The sequence below is a fragment of the Ambystoma mexicanum genome, chromosome 14 (assembly GCF_040938575.1).
Source record: "Ambystoma mexicanum isolate Mex_15411 chromosome 14, UKY_AmexF1_1, whole genome shotgun sequence".
Lineage (NCBI taxonomy): Eukaryota > Metazoa > Chordata > Amphibia > Caudata > Ambystomatidae > Ambystoma > Ambystoma mexicanum.
In genome coordinates this window covers 474,233,275-474,256,830 of record NC_090940.1, presented here as the reverse complement: position 1 = coordinate 474,256,830, position 23,556 = coordinate 474,233,275, and the positions used below count along the sequence as shown (strand labels likewise).

At 50.0% G+C, this 23,556-nt stretch overlaps 1 protein-coding gene across 6 annotated transcripts in view; it reads left to right on the top strand.

Moving 5' to 3' along the window:
• ATG2B (autophagy related 2B) overlaps positions 1 to 23,556 on the top strand; it is a 5,509,925-nt gene that overhangs the window by 2,666,743 nt on the left and 2,819,626 nt on the right. For all 6 annotated transcript variants that reach the window (XM_069637692.1, XM_069637689.1, XM_069637687.1 and 3 more), the window contains one exon: positions 1,013 to 1,163. In XM_069637692.1, coding sequence (XP_069493793.1) covers positions 1,013 to 1,163 — 151 coding nt within the window. The remainder of the gene's footprint in view (positions 1 to 1,012; positions 1,164 to 23,556) is intronic.

Genomic DNA, 23,556 nt, shown 5'->3' with positions numbered 1-23,556 from the left:
TCTTATGTGAATCATTTCATAGAAGATCTTTCCTTTAAGGTTGTGTTATCCTATTATGTGAATTATGAAATGTATTGTGTTTGCTGATGGCAAAATTTGCAGAATAAAGCATTTTTTGACTGATTACTCGTTGACCACTCTCAACTGCTGACCCTAATCCCTGTACTTTGTTGAAATACTGTCACTTGCATGTACCCCACATAAGGCTTCTCAGAGAGCCAACTAATCACATATTATACCTTTAGAGCCCTTATATGACTGCTCAATCTATGAAGTCCATAGATGCATGGTACATCTGTCACCGCACAACACAGTTCCTCCAGTACTCTTGTATGTTTTCACTTTAACAAGACCAACCTCTCTGCCTGGCTTACCTCTGTGTACAAGGTCATATCTATTACCAGTTGACAACATTATTGTTGGAACTGAGGTTGAGGCAGCACAGAGAAAATATTGTAATAATTCCACACTAACATCAAGTGCTTCATGACGGATTCTACCCACTTCTAATCACTGGATTAATAGGTGTTATTCTCCCCGAATGTAATGGTACTCAATGTATTAACTTAGAAAGGTTAAATAGCTGAGTTAGCTTTGCAGGGATTCAAACCTGTGTCCTGCTGGCTGAATGCAGATTTCAGAGACAAGCCCTTAACTCACTGAGCTATCGTGCCAGTATGTTTGCTATGGGTGGTGGAAAGCACATGCATGACTTTTACCGGTCATCACAAAATGTACAGTAATTTACAAGTTTGGTTCTCCTCACTCGCGCCCCCATGTCAAATTTCTTAGAATCTACAAGTGTATTTGTGCTATGTTAACTGAACAACCTTCCGACTTTGCCATTTTTATCACTTTGTATATATGATTTAGCAGGCAATACAAGCTAAAGTCACTGTTTATTGGAAATAATAATTCTGTATGTAACGTTTATGTTCATTCTCTGATTTACATTTCAAATGTACGACTATTTGAACGTAAGCAGTTTTACATCTCGTCTTTATTTTTCTAGCTGGATGATGGAAGTGTACTGGAAGGCAAGCATGGTGAATTTTGGTTGGAATTTAACAATGGCTCGTTATTCAGTGTTGCCAAGTATGAAGGTTGTGAAGACAAACATTACATCTGTTTGAATGCCAGCAGCTTCAGTCTGTACCATCAAGGTAAACAGCTGGGAATTTACCTTCAGAAGAATCTTTTACCCTCTGAAACCATGAATCACTACGGCTGGCTTTACAATGTTTGGGGTTGTGCCAATATTAGTTCATGACTGAGTTAGGCCTCTAAATACAATCTCTTCTCCCACAGGGGACCACATCCGGCAAAGAGTATATTATCCCCATCTTGAAAAAACACCTGTCCACCACTGTGTGCTAATTAACTTTGGCAGACAGAGGACTGATGCAGAATTAGATGAGCCTGAGGCAAAGGTACAGTTAATAGAGGGGTTCCACTGTTTTGGATTATTTTAGGCCCCCCTACACCTCGGAGATAGAGCACTCTGGGTTTGACATCAGAAGGCAAAGGATAGTTGTTACATCAGACTGGATTGGACCCCTGACAAGAGGCTAGGTTTGAACCAATCAGCTTTGGCATGTTGCCTATAAAATGGGTGTAGACCCTCCCCTTCTTGTTTCATCTTTGGACTCGCAAAAGGAGGAGTATTTACTAGAATTCTGATCCGAATACAGTCTAGTTCAAAGACCTCTGCCAGAGAGGTGACGACAGAAGGCACCAAGGCAGAATCAGGTTTTTCTCTACCCATCCCAAGGTGCCCATTTGTCGTGACCTCCTGGGTGGACCAGGCCTAATGCAACTCAGAGTCCTGCTAGCTGGAGATGGCAAACCCTGCAAATGTGCTCTAACCATCCAGGCTGGCAAGTTCACAAAGATATGACTCACCTGGCCTGTGGAGACCCTGGGGAGGATCTCCCAGCAACGCAGAGGTCAAGGAACAGCTTGTGGCCCTGATTCCTGTATCAAACTGCCTGTGAACTACACCAACCAGGACCTATCCTGCCTGTCCTAAACTTTGTCGTGCCAAGTGCCTTTGCTGCTCATGAACTACACTGTGTGTTCGTCCCAGTCGATCAGCTCACCAAATTGATAATGAATCCCGGCCTCAGAAAGTGTCGGAAAGCTTGGTTTGACACTGTTGAGCCACAAAAACAATACAAAAAGGTATTTGCAGTGGTCATGTCCCCCTGGACCACCTTTGAGAGCACTCGAACATACGAGTGCAGAGGTGGCAGAGGGTCTGACTGGAGCACAACACTGAGCAGGAAAGACCGGCTGAGCCAAAAAGCGGAGGCCGGAGGGTGAGGAGTTGTTTCTCCGAGACCTTGTGAGGAAACCGAGTGGGGTATTGGCAGTCTGCCGAAGTGCGGCAACTAGGGGCCTGTTGAGCCCGGGCAGGGACTGTGCTGGAGGCCCATGGGGGCAGCGGTTGAGCCCGTGGCTAGCGGAAGGAAGGTGAGGAGGCTGAGTCGGTAAGGAGCAGGGAGGGGGAAGAGATCAAAGACAACAAAGGACCTTGGGAGGGGAAGAACAAGTACCTAAAGCCCTTAGATCCACGAGACAGTTCATGAAGGGTGTGTCTCCACCACAGGTCACACAGAAGGGGCCAGCATTATGGCAGCAGTCTGGGGGTGGAGACACCCAGATCAGATGAGTGGAGAAGCAGGCACAGAACATAACACTGGCAGGGAAAAGAGGGTGGCAAATTCATCCACTTCATCACATCAAAAGCACACAGAGCATAGGGGAATGACCGGTGGGGGAGCTAGCCCCAGAAAAGAAGGGGGAGTGAATAATGACAAACAGCATAGCCCCTGAATCGCAAGGTGTATGAGTGGACAGGGCCTCAGAACCAGATATAATGCCCTCTACTATCACAAGGCGATATGCAGGGCCCACGTGAAGACTACAGCCAAATAGCCAAGGGCGATACGTTATTTTATTTATTTATTTAGCATGTGTATAGCACATCAAGGCCAGAGGCATCCAGGTGCTGGTTACATTAATTGCAGAAGGCGATATTTGAACAGTACATAGAATAAAATGTTAGGGCGGAGCTTAGTTACAGTGCTTAGATTAGTCATGCTAGCTGCTTAGCGAATATTAGGGGTCTTGAGAGAAAAGCCAGATTTTTAGACATTTACGGAACCTCCAGAATTAGGGTTTGGCTCTTAATGATAGCGGTAATGCATTCCACTGCTTTGCCGCCTCTACAGGGAAACCGGAACCACCTGCTCTCTGTAATCTGAATGTTGGTATTGAGAGGAGCTGAGCATGAGTGGACCGTGTAGGTCTGATGGATTGTGGCCTAGATCATTTTCCGGTGAGGTACCTTGGCGCTGTGTTGGCGAGGCATTTGTGGGTTATGGATAGTATTTTGTATAAAATGCGCTCTCGCGTTGGCAGCCAATGTAGGTTTCTTCTAGCTGGAGGGATTTGGTCTTTCTTCGGGATGTTTAATGCCGCTCTTAAAGCATTGTTTTGCATTACCTGAAGCTTTTTGATATTAGTGATAGTAGCTCCGGCGAAGAGCACATTACAGTAGTCCAAGCTGGAGACTATCACAGCTCTTGCTATTGTGACACAGCTCTTAGTGGAGAGGCAAGGTCTGCTGGTGGTAATTTGTTTTGTGATCTATGCTGCTGCGGAGGCAAAAGCATTTACCGGTCTGGTTAGGGATAGTAAATCGTCCCAGTACACCCCCAAGGTTTTTACTACTTTGGTGATTGGGATGGTTTTTTGCCATCGGTGATGAAGGAGTTGTATGCTTTGTCTAGTTATTCACAAGTGGTTGGGCAAGAGCAGCTCGGTCTTGTCATTGTTCAAGCACAATGAGTGCACGGCCATCCAAGCCTGAATGGTTTGGTAGATCATGCCTAGAGTCTTGGGGTCTGAATTATAGGAACCTGAAATAGCAATGAGGATTTGGGTATCGTCTGCATAATTCATGTAGGAGACACCCAATGTGTCTAGATCGCCGAAGAGTGGTTTAGTGAATATATTGTATAAAGTCGGGGAGACGCAAGAGCATTGGGCGACTCTGCAGGTGACAGGGGCTGGGGGGCCCAAGGCGATGTAGGAGAACACTCTCAATATTCTGTTTGGTAGAAAAGATGAGATCCAAGCTGTTGCTTTGGGGTAGAAGTGGCCTGCTGATGAAAGATGTTGACAGAGGAGCGAGTTTGCCTTTGTCTTTAAATGTGTCTTATTTATATTTTTAGGTCTATAATGGCTGATGCTGTGCCGTGGTGGAACCCTGATTGGCGCAGCCCAAGGAGGTTGTTGGATTCTAGGTGCTTTTGGATTTGTAGATAGGCTGCTATATTATAGACCAAAACGCTGTGCAAGATTCTGGAAGGCAGTATTCCTCGGCTCTGGGGATAGGAAGCCCTGCAGGTGAATGCAACTAGACCAGGAGACAACAAGGTGGAACAACAGGTAGAGCAGACCGCCCTTCATCTGGCACTCAGCAAAGCTGATCTACAAAAGTGCTTCCAGGAGTTCCAAGATAAAATTACGAAGTCATTCCAGTCCCAATTTGATTTTCTGAAGGCAGACCTAAAACAGTCGATACCAGAACTGAAAGTGGTTATGGCCAAGCATGAGGAGAGAACGGACACGACGGAGAACGCTCTTCAAGAGGTAGTGGAGGACTTGAGAAAGAACGATGAGATTTGTGAACCTCTACAGATTTTCTTAAAAGTTTGGAACTACAGTGCGAGGACTTGGAAAACCAGTCACGATGCTTAAATATACAGATCAAAAACCTCTCGGAGGGAAGACCACCAGGGGGCATGGAAGGCAATGGCCATCTGAAGTGCAGCTCTGATATCCACAGGGATTTATGAGAGGAAAAAGTGCTTTATCCTCTGCCTAATCGGCACCGGATTCGTAGCAGAAGTGTTGGACTGTGTGAGGAAGACAGGGACATCATTTAGGCGTCACCAGAGGTCACAACTGCGACCTCTGAGGTCTCCCTTGCGACCTCTTAAAAAAATAAAAAAGTTTTTGTTTTTTTGTAATGTAAGCTCCTGGGCTGTGACCAGCACCATATGGCTCTTTACTTCTGGAGTGGCTGGCTTTCTTTTTCAGGCCCCTTAAAAAAGAAGAAGAATTAGAACAGGAGTGCCACAAGTCTAACACTTTTAGCACTGGCCCTAAATAAGAAAGAATAGGAATACCAAATAATGTGTCTTTCTGTAATTCTATACAATAATTGCTAGACTTATTAAAGGTTTATTTCAGGCACACTTCAGGGGGTGAGTCACTGAATAAGTCTGTTCTTAAACGCCTCAACTCAGCCTTTCATCCTTCTGAGGTCGATAAATGAGTACCAACACAGGTTGGGTGATATTGGGTGTATATTTCTTCTATATAAAGCGCTTACGCGTAAGGGCTATATAATACCACATCATTATCATTTGGTCATGGACGTCTGCTTGCATTCACACTAATTTGGTAATATGGGCCTATAAACACTGATCTTAACGATACATATGGCGATCCATTCTTGTATGAAATGTGCATCACGTTATAGTGATAACGTAACCTTATTTTTCGTAGTGTACAATACTATGTGATGCCACTTCCGGTTTTGGCAACGGGTGAATGGTCGTGTTCCATCGCTTCCCGCGATATCACTTCGCGGTGGGGGCAAATTACATCACTTCCTGTGATGTCATCAGGGGTCAAGGGTCGTGTGATGTCACTTCCGCTACCCCTGGTATTTTGGTGAAATGACATCCCTGGAGGAAGAGCGTGTTTGCCGCAGACACCTGGAAGGATCTGCGGGGCTCCAGCAAACCAAACATGGAGAGGCTGGGCCCGCAGCTTGCCCCTGTACAATCCGCATGCTCCGGTCGGGAGCGAACAGGAGGACCGAGAAGGAGCATCGGCCTGGAAGGCCAGCATTAAGGGCTCCTAGGCTCTCTGCAAGCTGGGTGATGACTAGCGGATGATCCGGGTGTGCTCCAGGGCCAGATTTGAGGCTTCCATCCTTGTACACTGAAGAGCGCGGGCCGAATCAGTGGTCCACAACGTTGCAGGCAGAGCAGGGCTTAGCGCGGTTAAAGCTCGAAGAAGAGGTGAGGAAGTCCCTGACTCCACAGGCCCGACAAACAAAGCTGACAGATGAGGGAGAGGTGTCATCCATCTCACAGGGACATCCTACAGCAACAGGGCGGCAAAGTGCTGGTGGGGCACAGCGTAGGAATCATGACACAGATCGTCAGGAGAAGAGGATTTTGTAACACCATCCGCCCCTGGCAGCCTCAAAGTAGGGAGACCGGTGCTCCACATCATTGCAACGAGAGCCATGGTCGGTTTGTTTAAGACGCGAAGAAGAGGTGAGGAATTCCTCTACCCCGCGGGCTGGACAAACACGGCCTGCAGAAGGAGAGTGGTCAACCCCCCTCATAGGGGCCTCCCGCAGCAATGACGGGGTAAACTGCCGGTGCAGCATAGTGAAGAAATCCTGACCTAGCCCATCTGGAGAGGAGGATTTTGGTAACGCCTTCTGTCTCCGGCACCCTCAAAGTGACCCGCCCCCAGCAGAGATCGGAAGAAATCTGGTGCCAACATGCGCTCAGGGGACTGGGACAGACTCCACTGCAGACTACTCGGGACAGCATAACAAAAGCGTAAACATAGCAGCGCACACAGAAGAGGGGAGGCCAGCACAGGGCTAAATCGCAGGAGGGCTGGTGGCTCTGCAGAAATTCAGAAGGGGAGAGGCCTCTCAACTACCGGACGCAATGGGAGACGCCACTATCAAAGAAGACATTGCCAGCGTCATGGCGGTAGTAAGAGCCCTAAGAACAGACATTCAAACGTTCATTGCTGAACTGCGGGGTAAGAAGGTAAAAATAGAGGGGAAAGTAGAGAACGTTGAGCACAACCAGATCAATGCCAACCTGGTGGAAATGAAACGCCAGAATGACCGACATCGAGCTGAGAGAAGAAGTCACCCTGAAACTAGACGATTCGGAAAATAGAGAGCGGAGAAGGAACCTACGTATACTCGGACTGGCAAAAACGGAGAGAGAAACCCCAGCCAGGATTGAGAAGAAAGTGCAGGACATTGTGAACCTCCTGTATCAGGCGGTTCGAGGGAAAACCGTTCAGATTGAAAGAGCGTACAGAGGAGGAAGAGCATTCAGCAGTAGACCACGCTCAGTGGTTGTGAAGTTCCTCCAATCCAAGGAAAAAGCCAAAATACTAATTAGAGAGAGACAGGTTCAAGAAATAGAGTACCAAGGATCCAAGGTGCCACTGTTCCAGGACTTGTCAAGCATCACCCTGGGGCGTAGGAGAGAATGCAGGCCGCTTACAGCATGGCTCAGGGACAAGGGGATTCAATAAAGGTGGGCATACCCCTTTGCGCTGCAATTTGAGATTAAAGGAGAAGAGTATAGAGTCACCACAGCAGAGGAAGCGAAGCAAGTACTGTAGCACCTAAAAGAGGACTCGGAAGCAAGAGCACCGATAGGCCCACCGGGCCTAATCTCTCCCAGAGCATGGCTACCCGAGGCCAGGGCCCAGAGGCGCAATAGAAGTAAAATGGGAAGGAAGTATGTGAAGCTGAGCAGCCCGTCCCTGTTGAAGCTGTACTGATCGGAAAGAATAGAGCAAGGTACCTAGAAAGAGTGACGTGGGAGGTAAAAGGGAGAGGCGGAGGGAATGCCGACACAACCCAAGGTGTATAGGAGTTCTTAACCTAGTGCCCCTCAGTTGAAAGAGGGTGTCTCTATAAGGGGTACCATATTTGGGGTACCCAACCTTTTCTCTTTGATTAAACTGGGGTTATTTGTTAAAATACAGGTTTTAGAGGGGGAACAGACCGACGGGAAACCAAAAGTAGGTGAAGGGTCAGGAGAATGCAGAGGCAGAATTAGAACGGGGATCGGAACAGAGATGTAAGCAAAAGGCGACGACCCACGAATGGAGGAGAGCATGACAAAAGTGGGGGGAAAAGGCCATCTGCAGGTGGGGACGCTAAATGTCAAAGGGCGCAACACTCCTACCAAAAGGTCCCTTGTGGTGCGAGAGTTTAAAAGGGTAGCACTAGATGCTCTCTTCATTGAGGAGACTAGACTGAAAGCAGTGGAGGAAACACCTCTGAGGGGAGGGGGAATGGGGCAGACCTACAGGGCATCGGGACCACAGAAGAAAGGATGGTTAGGCTTGATTCTTCATCGGCGGCTCCACTTACTAGATGCAACCCCTGATGGTGGGTAGGCTCTTGTTGGTCCAGAGAAGCTGGGAAGGGAAATGGGTAACATTCGCCGGGGGTATATACCCGTAATCAGGGCCAGAACGCATTTCATGAAGAGGCCCTGTCCAGGATAATGTCCAGAAGCAGAGGGGTGGTCATAGTAGGGGAAGATTTCAACACCTGGGCAGACACACAGTGGGATCGACAAGCTACGAGAACCGAGCACATGGGGCAGCCACTGGGGGGGGAGACAAATTAAAAAAAAGACATTGAATTTCAGGGGGCTCCTGGATGTATGGAGGGCCCAGGAAATGGACCGTAGGGGGTACACATTCCTATCGGGAACACACACGACCTTCACCAGAATAGATGACCTACTCATAGGCAGGGAACACAAGTTCCGCTTAAGGAGTAGCACAATCCGACCAGTGTGCTGGTTGGACCACGACATGGTAGCCATGGTCCTCGACATAGGGGGTATGAACAGGAGGGACTCAAGCTGGCGCTGCAACTAATACTTATGGTTTGATGAGCTCTTCGCCCAGCAACTAAAAGTGGCTCTGGAGGAATACTTTCAGATAAATGATAACGGAGAGGTAGGGGAGACCGTACTCTGGGAAGCAGGGAAAGCCACTCGGAGGGGGACCCTGTTTAGGGAGGGAGCCACGAAGAAGCAGGATCAGCTGTTACAAGAAGAGAAGCTTAGTAGAGAAATTAGGGAGCTGAAAGGCAGACTACACCGCCAGGGGAATTATCAGGAAAGGGACCTGGAGACACTTCTGCAAAAGAGAGCAGAATTTACAGTTCTGGGTATAGGGGACACGGTCCAGAAATAAAAATTCTTAAAGCAAAAATGTTATGAGAAAGGGGATAATGCGGACCGGTTACTTGCAGCTAGACTGAGGCCACAGAGGGCAGATAGATGGGTAGACCGCATTCAGGGGGAAAGGGGCCACTGGGCTACATCCACGGGAGAGGTGGCAGACCACTTCGCCAAGTACTATGAACGTCTGTATAAGACTGAATAAGAGGGGTATAATAGAGGGATGAAGCAGTATGTAAGCAGGGCAGAAGTTAAGCCACTTGTCTCAGAGGAAAGTGACTCGCTAGAGGCCCCTTTCACTCCTGAAGAAGTGAAGGTGGGCATAGACAGATTAACAGCGGGGGGTGCCAGGCGAGGATGGCTATACGATGGACTCGTGGGAACCTTGGCTCCTCACCTGGCTAAACTATTCAATCACATACGGGAAACAGGGCAAGCCCCGCCCCTCATTTGAGAGGGCCATCATTGTAGTCATCCCCAAAAGCAGCAAGGACCCAGCCAGCTGCAAATCATATTGCCCGATCTCCCTCTTAAATACAGACATGAAGGTTTGTACCAGGGCCCTGTCCACCCGGATGGAGGGAATCTTGCCCTGTCTGATCCACACAGACCAAGTGGGCTTCATTAAGGGAAGGCAGGCGGCAGCGGTCTTGCGCAAATCCTTGAACATCATGGAACACTCGATGGTGGAGGGGGGAGATCACGTCTTGCTTAGCTTAGCCTCAGAAAAAGCGGTTGACAGGGTGGAGTGGGGGTTTCTCTTTGCCACACTTAATTTATGGTTTTAGGGAACACTTCTTGGCGGAGATCTGAGCGATATACTACACCCCTACAGCAAGGGTGGTAGTTAATGGAAAAACATCAAGGGAATTCCGCCTGAGTAGGGGAATCAGAGAGAGCTTCCTGCTCTCACCCCTATTATACGCCCTTTCAATCGAACCCCTGGGGAACATGATTAGGAAAGAGTCTTTTATAGAAGGAATTAGGGTGGGGAAACAGGAATATAAATTAGGAATGTATGCAGATGACATGCTGCTCCACTTCGCCAACCCCACCACCTCCATATCCAACACCCTCCAGACCATAAAGGAATACGGTCGTTGGGCGGGCCTGAAAGTTAATATAGAGAAATCCATGTTGTTTCATTATAACTGCCCTATGGAGAACCTTGTGAATGATCTACTTGATCTGGGAATCCCTGTTGCACCAACGGTGCTTAAATATCTGGGAGTAAATATCACGAAGGACACCAAAGACCTTTATGCAGCTAATTTCCCCCCGCTCCTGTCTGAGCAAACTACCAAACTGGACAGGTGGGCCAAACTGACAATTTCCTGGCTTGCTCAATGCAACGCAGTCAAAATGTCGATCCTCCCCAGAATCCTCCATTTATACCAGATGTTGCCAATAGCCATGCCGGGAAACCATTTCTTAGATCTAAAGGGCAACGGCAACAAATTCCTATGGCAAGGAAGAAAGCAGAGGATAGCATACAATATGCTGAGAAACACCAGGGAAGAGGGGGAAGTTGGCCTCCCAGATTTCTACACATACTTCCCGGCGGCACAGCTTAGAGCACTGATCCCACACCTCAGAGGAGACAAAGATAAACAGTGGGTTGAAATAGAAAATCATTTATTAAGGCCATTGACACTAGGAGAATGGCTTTGGGTGCTGAAATCTGTGTTTCCAAGGAAAGCCCTAAACCACAGAATACTAGGCCCTCTCCTACAGCTGTGGTGGAACATGCGTGAAATTAAAGTAGTCACTTCTTTGCTGTCCCCGATGAGACACACATGAGCCGCCCAATCAGAAACGACATTCAGGAACCACAACGCTTCCAAAAGTGTTTTTAGGCAGGCCTGGAGAGGCTCAGTCAAATGATAAAGGGCAACACATACAATTCCTTCCAAGAACTGGAAGAGGGGCTGAGAATAGGTCCCCTGTCAATCTTCTTCTTCCTGCAATTGAAGGGAGTTCGGATATCCCCAAAATGGGGGAACAATCTGAAAAGGGATCTAACTCCAATCAAGAGCATACTGTGCTGAACCATGTCTACATTCGGTCTCATCTCATCAATATATAGAACACAGACAAACATGAACGAAGCCCTCAAGAAGAGGTGGGAAAGGGACCTGGGCAGAGCTATCCATAAAGATCTCTGGAAGCGACTGTGCACCAATGCCCACAAAACGTCCATCTTATGCCAATACAAATTGCAAAGTCTAAAGCTCCTTCATAGGTAGCAGTATAACCCGGTTCGCCTGTCCAAGATCTCCCAGGGATCGAGTCCTCTATGCTGGAGAGGCTGCGACCAACAAGCTGACTACTGGCACATGTTGTAGTCATGCCAGAAAGTGCAAGCGTTTTGGAAAGAGGTCTTGGGAAGGGTAAAGAGCATAAACGGCTTGGAGAGACACTGTGATCCCTGGCTAGTGCTATTCGGGCTGGAAGAAGTAGAGGGCCAGTGGCTATGTCTCCCACACCTGCCCCTCTACCTTCTGTTCGCTGCAAGGGCTTGCCTCACGATAAGTAGGAAGTCACTGTCACTCCCCTCAGAAAGAATGTGGGCCCAAAAGGCCAAAGAGATTTACAAGATGGAAAACATCACAGGGGCTCTGCATGAGCTCTCACCCGCAAGAGAAATTGAATGGTCTCCCTTCCTCAACTAATACAAATAAAGGTTATTCTTGCTGTACTACTGCTGCATCTCCTGTTTGCCCGAGCGCCATGGACTCGAGCTTGAACTGCTATCTCATCTCATCTGTCGTGGTAGTGGGGGGTACAATGGGTTACACAGACAAAAGTGTCTTAAGCTTAAATTTATTTTAATTTGTTCCACAAAAAGTTGAAAATCCCAGCCAATGTCGAGTGGCCGAAAGCAGAGTTGTTGGTGATATGATGTTGTATGTAAAATAAGCACCTTGACAGGCTTAAATGAAGAATTACTTGTTTTTTTTTTAAAAAACCTCTCGGAGGACTTTGCCGATAAAGATCTGAAGAGCACGGTACAGATGCTTTTTATAGAACTGTTGGAAGAAGATACAGAGGTCACTATTCCAATCGACAGAATACATTGAGTATGCCCGAAAAGAAAGCAGCTGGGGGCCAGACCTAGAGATATATTAGCAGCAATGATATTTTATGGGCAAAAAGAGCAAAATTCTGCTGGCGGCGTGGTCAGCTTCCCCAACGACAGTCAACGGGAGTGAAGTTCAACTCTTTCAAGGTCTGGCACAAATCGTTATTCAAAAGAGGAGAGAGATGGGTCCTGTAGTATGAGCCCTTTCCCAAAAGCAAATTAAATACAAATGGACATTCCCCTTTGTTCTGCTATTTTCATGGAAAGGCAGCCAACATCCGATAACAACCTGTGCTGAAGGGAGTCAGATCTTGCAATTGTCAGAGGGTGGCAGTTGGAATTGGGGCGCAGAGAAGGACGTTGCTTCACCCAGTAGGAAGCCCTCGGAGTGGGTGAAGGTGACGAGCGGTGTAAGAAGGCGACCTCCACCGCGGGGCCCACCTGGTGTTGCTGAAAGATCTAGTAGGTGAGGGGCCATGCAGTGTGTTCGGGAGAAACCTGTGCAGTTCCCTTAGGGACCACTGCAAAAGATTTAGGACTACAGGTGGTTGGCAGTAAACCCAATTAGTAGCAGTCTGTACCACCCAGATTTACCTGGTAGCTGTGGCTGAGCAGTCAGACTTCTCTCAAGATTAGTTAGGCAGTATATAGAGTATACACAATAGGTACAGAGACACAGTAGTACAAGCAAACACTGACCAGAGCTTTGGTGTAAAAGTATATCATTATTTATTTAAAGACACACTTCTAAATTACACTAGCACAAAAAGAGGTAAGTAAATTCAACACACAGTCACTATTATATATATACATCCCTAATTACTTATTAGACAAGTCTTAGTGAGAAACACCACTTATATTTAGACAGAGGTGAGCGCTTAACATAAGATGGCACTCTAATAAGTTATTAAAAAGGGAGGGAAAAGGCAGAGTTATGAAAGCACACAAATGTCAATACTTTTCAAAGAACCACAGTGAGGCAGGTTAGGCAAAGTCTACTGGAGAGCAACGAAGTTCAAATGCCAGGTCCACTCTTAGAGAGAGCAAGCGAAATGTGTCCAGGATCACACAGTGGGGTTATGCCCAAAGAGGCTTGGTAGATAGTTCACAAAAGATTGAGATCAAGTCAGGAAAAGTTAGTTAACAGGTCCCAGGCTAACCCACGTTAGAAAGTCGAGGATTTACTGGCACCCCGAACGATCTGTCGCAAGGGAAGCCAGTCGGGACACAGTACCTGAAAATGGGAAGAACGCTCCTGCGGGGGCAGTTGTTCCTGGCAGCGGGTGCAAGTCGGTGTTTCGTCCAGAGGAAGAGGAGATCTCGACGTGGAGGAAAGCTGGAGGTCGTTGCGCTGCCAGGGAAGAAACCATACGCAGAGTTTCCCGGTTACAAGGTACCACCCTTTTCTTCACGGTAGTGGTAAACCGTGGTATTCCGGTGTCCGGGGTGCTTGGCACAGGCAAGGCGGCCACGAGATGGTCCAGGAAGGCGAAAAGACAGGCAAACTAGTTATCCCCACCAGTCAAAGGAAGAAGACTCTCCGGGCTGGAGATCTCCTCTGTCGTCGGGAAAAGTGGTGAGATGGTTCAGCAGGGCTCCACCGGTGGTGTCGTTGTTGCAGGTCGGCTCAGCTTCTCCCTCCTTGGATTCTTTAGGTCCTGTGGCGACTTCTGAAGTTCCAGTCCCCAAAGCCCTGCTTTTATGCAGAAAACCCCCATTCATTCAGCCTACCTGTCACTCAAACATGCTAAGTGGTGAGCCGGGCGGCTCGCCACTTGGGCCAATCACACAAGAGTGCGACTTGAGTTGCCGAGGCAACTCAGTCCAGGGTGCCTAAACCCCCTCCCACACCCCCTGTGGTACCCAGACAGAGTGGCACCACTTTTGGAGGCTTCCAAAAAGTGGAACAAAGGGCTCGACTTGGGTTGGAGTCACAGAAGCGAATACAAACGCCATTTTGGAACCAAGTTTCGGCGAAAATATATTAATTTAATAAACCGGCGGTATGTTCGAGGCTATTTTAAAAAGTGGTAGCCTCGAACAATGGCAAAAAATCCCATAGGTATATATTCGCGGTTGAATATAAAAAGTAGTATCCACTACCACCAGCCAAAACTAGGTCGGGGGGAACTGGACAGTGCCCCCTCGAACAACAGACCCCGGGGCAATGGAATTGCCCCGACCAGTATGTCCACAATATGATGGTTTGTACTGGTTCTGTTCACAATTTGAGACTAGTAAAGCCAATGGTGACTTTACATGCCCTGGGAGACAGTAGTCAGTCCCAGTGTATGGAGTCTATGGTTGGGGGTCGCTATGACACCCCTGGGTTACTGCACGGAGCGAATCCGCGGGAGCTCCAGTATTTAGAAAGCAAGGCCTCTGCTTCCAGCGGCCCCATGTTTCTCCATAATGGTGGCGCCGGCCGACGGGAATACCTTGATTAAAGGGATGCCTCGCAGGTGCGGTTCCACCATTATGGCTGAAAGGCATTTTCTTTCTGTAGCCTGAAGCTCTCGCACACGAGCAAGAGCTTCAGGCTGTAGAAAAAAATGCCTTTTCGTGTAGTGGCCGGGGCTGTCAGGGGAGATTACTGGGCCCCGGCAGGGCCCCGCCTCAAAACAAAATTTCGGAGCCTGCCGGGGCTCAGCCCCGGCCCACTTAAAGCCCTGCCGGAAGGCGAGGTCCACTGGGCTTTCAACAGACGATTCGAGGGGCGACTCTCCGCATCGTAGTCGTGAGTCTAGGGGGTCTCGGTCCCGCAGTGGGTCCCGCCGCTCGTCTGCCTCTTCGAGGCTCTCCCGGAAGCGCCGTAGGCGGTCGCCTTCCCCATCCTCTTCCGAGGACTCCGCCCGTCAGCAGGTTTATTATCCCACCAAGTGATCCTCTCCGGAGGAGTGGGCTTCCTTTGGGAAGGCAATGTTGGCGATTCTTGAATCGCAGGGTCCGGTCCGTCCGCTCCTCCGAGAGGGGTCGGTCGTGACCGTATTGGAGACACCGCTCGTACGCCTTCGGGCTCGGGTGGTCGGCACGATTTGCGGGAGAGGTCCCGCTCGGACAAGGGGAATCGTTCCAGTCATGCCCGTTCCAGGTCTCGGTCCTCGACGCGCTCGAGCCCGTGTGGACCTGTGAAGTCTTTGAAGAAGACGTCGACGCCGCTGGCGCCAAGGTCGTCGACGGACTCTCTCGAGGCTCTGCGTCCGAGGAATTAGTCGATGCCATCGGCGGCCAGGCTGTCGAAGGACACGCTTGGGGCTCCACCCTCGAGGCCTGTGTCGAAGCCGTTGATGTTGTCGGCGCCGCGCTCGGCGTCGATGTCGATTCACTCGACGCTTTTTCGCTCGACGCCCTCAACGCCTTTCGAGGCTGTGGTGTCGGAGGTACCCTGTGGCATGGGGGAACCCCCTGGAAAGGCTCTGGCCAAGGCAAAACATGTCTTTCTCCCCTGTTCAATGCCCACTTTCCAGCCTATGGATTATATTTCCGAGTTGGATGAGGGTTCTGATGATGGGTTGGTTCCAGACACAGTACCAGATGAGATTCTTTCTGGTCATAGCCAGATTGAGGACTTGCGTCAGTCACTGCATGACGCCAGTGGTCTGGACACCTCTCCGGAGGTGGAGTTCTGTAGGCAGTGGGCAAGTCTTTGTCGTGAAAATACCGCCCAGCCAGTAGTGACCCTTGCTACTTGTCCACGCACCCCACTCCGGAGAGTTTGGTGGTGCAGGCGGCTATGGCCCCAGCTAAGCAGGCGTTGTATCCTACCATCCCTCCTGATAGGGATGACAAGCGTTTTGAGGGCTGGGTGAAGAAAGTGTTTTCTTCAGGGAGTATGGCGCTTCAGGCAGCCAACTCCGTATGTGCCTTGCCTCGTTTCACGCACACTCTGTGGAACTGTATTGCCTTAGCGCCTGAACATGTTCCCGAAGGGGACGACCAGGTTGGTTTTCTTGCTATGGTCCAGGATGGCAAGGATGTCATGTGTGTGGCTGTTCAGTCGGGTTTGGACATGGCAGATTGCGTCAGCCGGTCCATGGCGGCGAGCACCGTAATACGCAGGTTTGCGGGGTTGCGGAAGTCGGGGTTTGCTCCTGATGTGCAAGCCCGGCTCCTCAACATGCCCTTTGATGGTGTCCATCTTTTTGGCAGTAAGGCTTACGAGAGCCTTGAGAGGTTGCAGACCTCAAAAGCTGCAGCGCAGTCGTTGGGAACGCTGCAGCTCGCCAACCTCCGCCTTTTCGTCCTAGGGGACAGCAATGGAGGAGAGCTTCCTTTCATTATTACTCATCCTTTGATAAAGCGAAAGGAGCTGCTAGTCAAAGGGGCCACCGTAGGAGTGCCAGAGGTGGTAAACAAGGTACTTGAGGTGCCAAGGCCGCTCGGGCTGTTGCCTCCTTGCCCTCGGGCAACGCCGCAGCCGCTTCAGCTCCGTCATGAGGCCATGTCCCATGGTTCGCCGGTTGGGGGAAGGCTGGCGCAGCATCTTGCAGAGTGGCGCGCCATTACTTCAGATGTGTGGGTTCTGGAGATCATAACCCGCGGCTACTGTCTTCCTTTCCGGCAGAGGCCTCAGGACAATCCACCAGGGAATCTCTCTTTGAAGAGTCCGGATCCGCTCCTCGCGCAGGAATTTCAATCCCTGCTGGAGAAAGGCGCCATAGAACTGGTGCGTGTAGCGGAGAGGAACAAGGGATGGTATTCCCCTTATTTTTTGATTTCCAAGAAGGACGGGGGATTGAGACCCATCATGGACTTGCGCGGGTTGAACAAACTCCTCAGGAAGTACAAGTTCAAGATGGTTACTCTCTCTCAAGTCCTCCAGGCCCTTCAACTTCAGGACTGGTTGGTGTCTCTCGACCTCAAGGATGCTTATTTTCATGTGCCGATACATCCAAAGCACAAGAAGTACCTGAGGTTTGCGGTTGGCGACTCGTACTTTCAGTTTTGGGTCCTGCCGTTCGGATTGACCTGCACCCCGAGGGTCTTCACCAAGCTCATGGTAGTGGTGGCAGCGCACCTCAGGAAAGGGGGGAATCACGTCTACCCCTACCTGGACGATTGGTTGATGAGGGCGCGCTCTACCGAGCAAGTCCTGGACCATCTGTCAGTCACCTGCCTCCCTCCACAAGCTGGGCTTCTCCCTCAACTTAAAGAAGTCCCATTTGACACCAACTCAGAGGCTCCAGTACATCGGAGCAGTGCTCGACACGTCCCTGGGGCTGTGTTTTCCTCCCCAGGTGATGGCTCATCACATTCAGCGGATGGTGCACAAGTTTCAGCTTGCCCAGAGTCTCACAGCGTTAGAGTTCTTGAGATTGCTCGGCCTCAGGGCATCCTGCATTCTTCTGGTGCCAGAGGCCAGGTTGCGGATGAGATCTTTGCAATGGGCACTCGAGCTCCAGTGGTCTCAGTCCTCCGGCAGGATGTCAGACCTTGTTCAGGTGCCGTCCTCGGTCGCCCAGGACCTTCTGTGGTGGGCCGATCTCTCACGAGTGGGAGTTGGCTCAGGAGATTCTCCTGGAGATCTTCGTCCTTTGGGGGACCCCTCAAGTGGATCTCTTCGCCTCCAGTGTCAACCGGAATTGCGAGAGGTTCTGCTCGCAGGAATCTCCTCCAAAAGGAGCCTTAGGAGACGCGTTCGTGGTGGAGTGGTCATTCCCACTGCTGTACGCGTTTCCTCCAGTCCCCGTCATCCCGCAAGTACTGCAGAGGTTCGGTTCCCGGATGAAGCCTCATTGCTTCGGCGTGGGCCCGGAGGACGTGGTACCCGGACCTTCTGGACTTGTCCATCTGTCCTCCACGTCGTCTTCCCTACCGAGACGATCTGCTCTCACGGGAGGGGGGTCAGGTTCTCCATCCAGAGGTCAGATCCCTCAACCTTCACGCTTGGTTTCTAAAAGGTTGAGGTATAGGGATTGGGACCTCCCTGAAGATGTGATGGAGGTGTTGCTCTCGGCCAGACGGCCTGCAACAAAGTCCCTGTACCGTTGCCGTTGGCGTAAGTTCTGCGACTGGTGCAGGGTTAAGAATGTGGATCCTTTTGCATGTGACATTCCCATGGTTCTGTCTTTTTTGCTTTCTTTGGCCCACAGGGGCCTTCAAGTGGGTACCATTAAAGGTTACCTGGCGGCGCTGTCCACATTTAAGCGCTCGTCTGAAGAGTGTTCCTATTTTAAAATTCCTTTACTTTCTCAGTTTCTGAAAGGGCTCACTAATGTGTTTCCTCCGTCACCTTTCCAGGTGCCCGGTTGGTATTTGAACCTTGTTCTCAAGTTTCTGATGGGTGCTCCGTTTGAGCCTTTACATTCATGCCCTTTGAGACTGTTAACTCTTAAAACTGTATTTTGGTTGCGGGCACTTCCGCTCGCAGAGCGCGTGAGGTACAGGCATTTTCAGTTCAGCCACCCTTCACTGTGTTTCATAAGGACAGGGTTGTCATTAGCGTTCGTCCTTCCTTTCTTCCGAATGTGGTGTCGGAATTTCATTTAGGCCAAAAGGTTGCTCTTCTGGCGTTTTATCCTCCTCCACATCCTGGTAAGGAAGAGGAGAGGCTCCATAGGCTTGATCCTAGGAGAGCTTTAAGCTTTTAGATTTCACGCATGTCCCGGGTCAGAGTGGACGATCAACTCTTCATTGGTTACGCTGGAAAGCGTTTGGGACAAGCTGTGATGAAACAGACTTTGTCTCGCTGGATTATTTTGGCTATCTCTGAGTGTTATCGCTTGGCGGGTAAGGACCTACCGGTCGGCTTGCGGGCCCATTCTACCAGGGGTATTGTTGCCTCTACTGCCCTACAGAGGGGTGTTCCTATTCCTAGCATCTGTGATGCAGCCACCTGGGCTTCGGTACATACTCCCTTGATTCCATCCGGGGGCAGGATCTGGCCTTTGGCAAGGCGGTCCTTTGCTCCGCAATTCGATTGGGCATTCTAAATTTCTGTATTCTAAATTCTTTTCCCACCTCCTTGCATTGGTACTGCTTTGGGAGTCTGTCATAGATATGGAATACGTCGGAGGACCCAATCCCCTCGAAGAACAAGTTACTCTCTTACCTGGTAACGTTCTTTCGATGGGACGGTCCGACGACTTATTCCATATCGCTCCCTCCATGCCTTCCCCGCTACAGAATTTCTTATGCGATTGCAGCGTACGTTTCCGCAAGGCTTTGTGTGGTCAGACTGGCAGAAGACTGGTGCCACACGTTCTGGGAAAAAACTTCAACTGAGGCTACGGGTCGTGCGTCCTACTTATAACATCTGGTGACGTCGGCCGTCGGAGGAGGTCCTCGAGGATGGCGTATCGACGTCATCGACGCAGGACGCAGACGCCGAAAGATTTTCCGAAGCAGCACAGCTGTGGTGATTACTGTCATAGATATGGAATACATCGTCAGACCATCCCATCGAAAGAACATTACCAGATAAGAGAGTAACTTGTTCTTCTTCCAAAAAAGGGCATTTTGCCTTTAAATGTACAGGTGCGTGTAGGCCCGGCTAAGGGTGTGACCACGCCTCCATAGCCCCGCCCTCCGGCACCTGACCCGAGTACCCTTTTCCGCGCTGGTGGGATCAGACCTTCTTCCCGCAGGCTCCACAGAGTTTGCCATGTTTTCACCTTTCCCTGCTGCCTTTTTTCAATCTCAGTGGCCTCCGGTACCTCGCCTGCCCCGGTGCAAACAGGCTTTAGTAGGTGTTCCTCCTGTGAGAGTTGCTTTCCAGCCTCGAATCTGCACGCGCTCTGTCTTCAGTGTTTGGGCACAGGTCATTGATGGGAAGACTGCACAGCCTGTCACGCCCTTACACCATGCTCTCTGAAGAACTGTTTGGCACGGTGGATGGAGATCTTAGTGGCATCGCCTCCAGACCATCTGAAGGACTTTGTGCAACTGAGAAGCAAGGCGAGTAAGGTAAGCACAAAACATTTTATTGAAGCACCCTTTCTGGGGATTCCATCGAGCGGGAGGGGTTCTGGTGACTCTAGAGTTATCGGACCGAGGGGCCTCAGGGTCCTCATGAAACTGAGGCTGAGGGCCAAAAATGCTCTGATACCAGGATACGTCCCGAAGAGCACACGTGTTCTCATACAGGGCCTAGGTCCGACGGGACACCTTTATGTTTGACTACCAGGTGAAAGCCTGAGTGTGCCAAGCCTACCGGCGGTCCTCCCGAGGTCGTATCAAGCACCAAGCTACCGCTCGAGGGCCCTTCGGGGTCTCGGAACTCAGGCTCTATACTGGACAGTACCTTCCTGCGCATTCCTGATAACTCCTCCACAAGTAAAAAGGCGTCCAGTGATAAGAAGGCACTGGGCCGTAACACATCTCCCATGAGGCGTAACATCCCTACTGCCAGTGTCTCCTCGGGGCGACCTTCGGCCCTATGGAGTCGGGATTTCACCCCGAGGGTGGAATGGTCTGCCGCTCAATTGCAGTGGTGCACAGCATACCCCACAATGTCCACCACACTGCAGTACACTCAAAGCAGCGGGACTCAGCAGAAGCCTATGACCCCGTGGCCAACTCTGTCTGGGGCAGTCCCCAATGCGCCCTTCGGCTCAGTGGCGCAACAGGGGTGGGGGGCAGACAAGGACACTGATGAAGATGAGGTCCTGAAAGCCTTAGCATCAATCAAGGCCTTCCACGACCGCATGGAAGGGATAGCAGAGTTTTTTTAGGGTACCGCCCGGCAGCAAGAACAGCCAGAGTCATTAGTACTGGCGTAGATGCTGGCTCTCAGGGCACATAGCAGGTTGGGAATACATTTACCAAAGGACGTGTCTGTGCTAATGACAAAGGGCTGGCTCAAGCCGCACTCAGCGCAGCCGGTGAACAAGAGGATGGATGCGAAGTACAGAAAAGTGGAGGGAGAGTCCATGCTCCTCTCCTCACATTCATCTGTAATTGCGGCAGCGTCATTATACACCAAGCCATAGACCTCTGGGGCATCGGGTCTTTGGCTCTCCTCAGTATGGAAGTCACACTGTCGGAGGCTAATGGGAGGAAGGCATATGCACATTTGGGCCTTAACTTCAGACAGGCAAATGCAGATGCTATCTTGGCAGCTGCCAATCAAAAATTGTGAAGGGAAATCGCTGACTTCTTGGACCTAAAGGACGCGTACCTGCTCGTACCGATTTGGCAGCCACACAGGCAATTCCTGTGGGTCACAGTGATGGGGCAGCACTTCCAATTTCGAGTTCTGCCGTTCGGCCTCAACTCCGCACCTCATGTCTTCACAAGACTGATGAATACCATAGCGGCGTGGCTCGAGCCAGGGTTCACCAAACCTCTGGGTATTAAGCATGTTATAAATAACCTATCATATCATGTGTACCCATATTTGGACGACTTGCTCATCAGGGGCAGCTTGCAGGAGGCAGCACACGACTAAATGCATTGCCTCATGGACCTCCTCTACCACTTTGGGTTCTCGGTTGTATCAGACGAAGTCAGAATTTACCACGGCGCAGTCCATGATCGTTCTCAGACTGACGTGGGACACAAATAGACAAAGGGTCTTCCCAGCTCATGAAAGGACAAGATGATTCTCAGGGCTACTGAACATTTCCTGGACAGGCATGTCACGTCGGCATGGTGGTATCAGCACCTGCTGAGCCTTATGACTGCATGTATTTTGTTGGTGTTGCATGCAAGACTGAAAATGAGACGGTTGCAGTTGCATCTAGCATCAATATGGGACCTGGAGAAGGGCTTTCAATCGAAAAAGTCTGTATTGCGGATGAGGTCACGCCAGATCTAGTCTGGTGGAGACATCCAGAAAATATCATGGGGGGGAGGGGGTTGGGGCCCCCTATTCCACCAGCAGGACCCAGATGTGGTCCTTAGGACAGATTCTTCATTGGCAGGCTGGGGGGCGGGCACAATGAGCATCTTTACAATTCACGCCCTATGGTCTCATCAACAGCAAGACAAACCTATAAATGTTCTGGAACTCAGAGCAATTCAATAGCTTGAAGGGCTTTTCTCCTGCCAAACAGGAGCAAAACGGTTCTCATCAGGACAGACAATACCACCTCAGTGTTTTACCTCAACAAGCAGGGTGGAACAAGGTCTCTGATTCTATGCAATCTGACGATTCAGATCTGGGAGTGGGCCCTGGAGCAAGGCATACATCGCAGCGCTGTCCACCTGCTGGGAGAGAGCAACATGGAGGCGGACAGGCTCCATACCTTGTTCAGGGTCTGGGGCCACCCAGAGGTGGATCTATTTGCATCAGAGAGCAATACAAAATGCAGATGGTTTGCGTCTTGGATGGGCAAGGGCAGGCACTCACTAGGGGATGCCCTCCAAATCCCTTGGAGCAACCTGTGGTGTTAGGCGTTCCCTCCAACGACATTGATACAAAGGGTGTTGAGGAAGTTCCAAGACTTGACACAGTGCTGCATGAGTCTGGTGGTCCCGGACTGGCCAGCCAGTATCTGGTACTCAGATCTGATAAGGGTGGCACAGGAGGGGCCGGTTCCCCTGCAGACGGTAGTCCCATTGCACCTCTCACAGCCGGGGCAGCAGTGGTTTACCCGCAGCCAGAGTCCCTAGACCTCTCAGCCTGGTATCTGATCAATTGAAAATGCAACAACTAGGACTATCGCAAGCCAATCTGGATATCATTCACATGGTGAGAAAGAAGTCCACTAGACTCCAGTACAAAAGTAAGTGAACCAGGTTCTGCTACTGGGCCAAGGAAAAGGGGGTGGATGCAGTGTCCAGCTCTCTCGGCCAGGTCCTGTCATTCTCCATACACCTGGCTAGCACTGGGGTGCAAGTAGAGACATGTTGCACATATCTGGCGGTAATCGGAGCATGAATAAACGTGGCAGGGCTTCACTGAGGAGGAGCTGTGAACTTGCTGAGCTGAAAAGTTAAAATGATCCGATACAATGGTGTGAGGTTCAACATCCTTCAGAAATTCCAGAGCAGTCTGCAAATATGGACAATATTTACTCAAAGACAAGGAAAATCCAACAATATGAATAAAACATTCTGAACAGCATTTCTAGCAGTTGAAAGGGAGAGCCACTTAGGATCCCAAGTAAAACTTGAACACTTGGGAATAGAAGGATCCACTCGTGCCATTTACTCTTGTTTCATCATGGACAGCAAACTTTTGTTTGTCCTGATGAAGACCTAACCAAATTGGGTGGTGCAGCCAAAAAAAAAAAAACCTTACTAGAGGCCGAAACACAAGTTTGTCGACATGTTTTTGTTGTTTTGTAACACACAGTGCATTGAGGCTATGAATGCAGGTCTGAGATTAAGCATGTGACAAGAGTATTAGTTTGTCACAGTGTGCCAGTAAGATCTGGCCTTGGGAATACATCCATGTACAATGCAACTATTGGGAAATGCCTGAGAAAAGAAACTGAGGCATTCAGTCCAGACTCACAGACTCTGTTATAGAAAAGT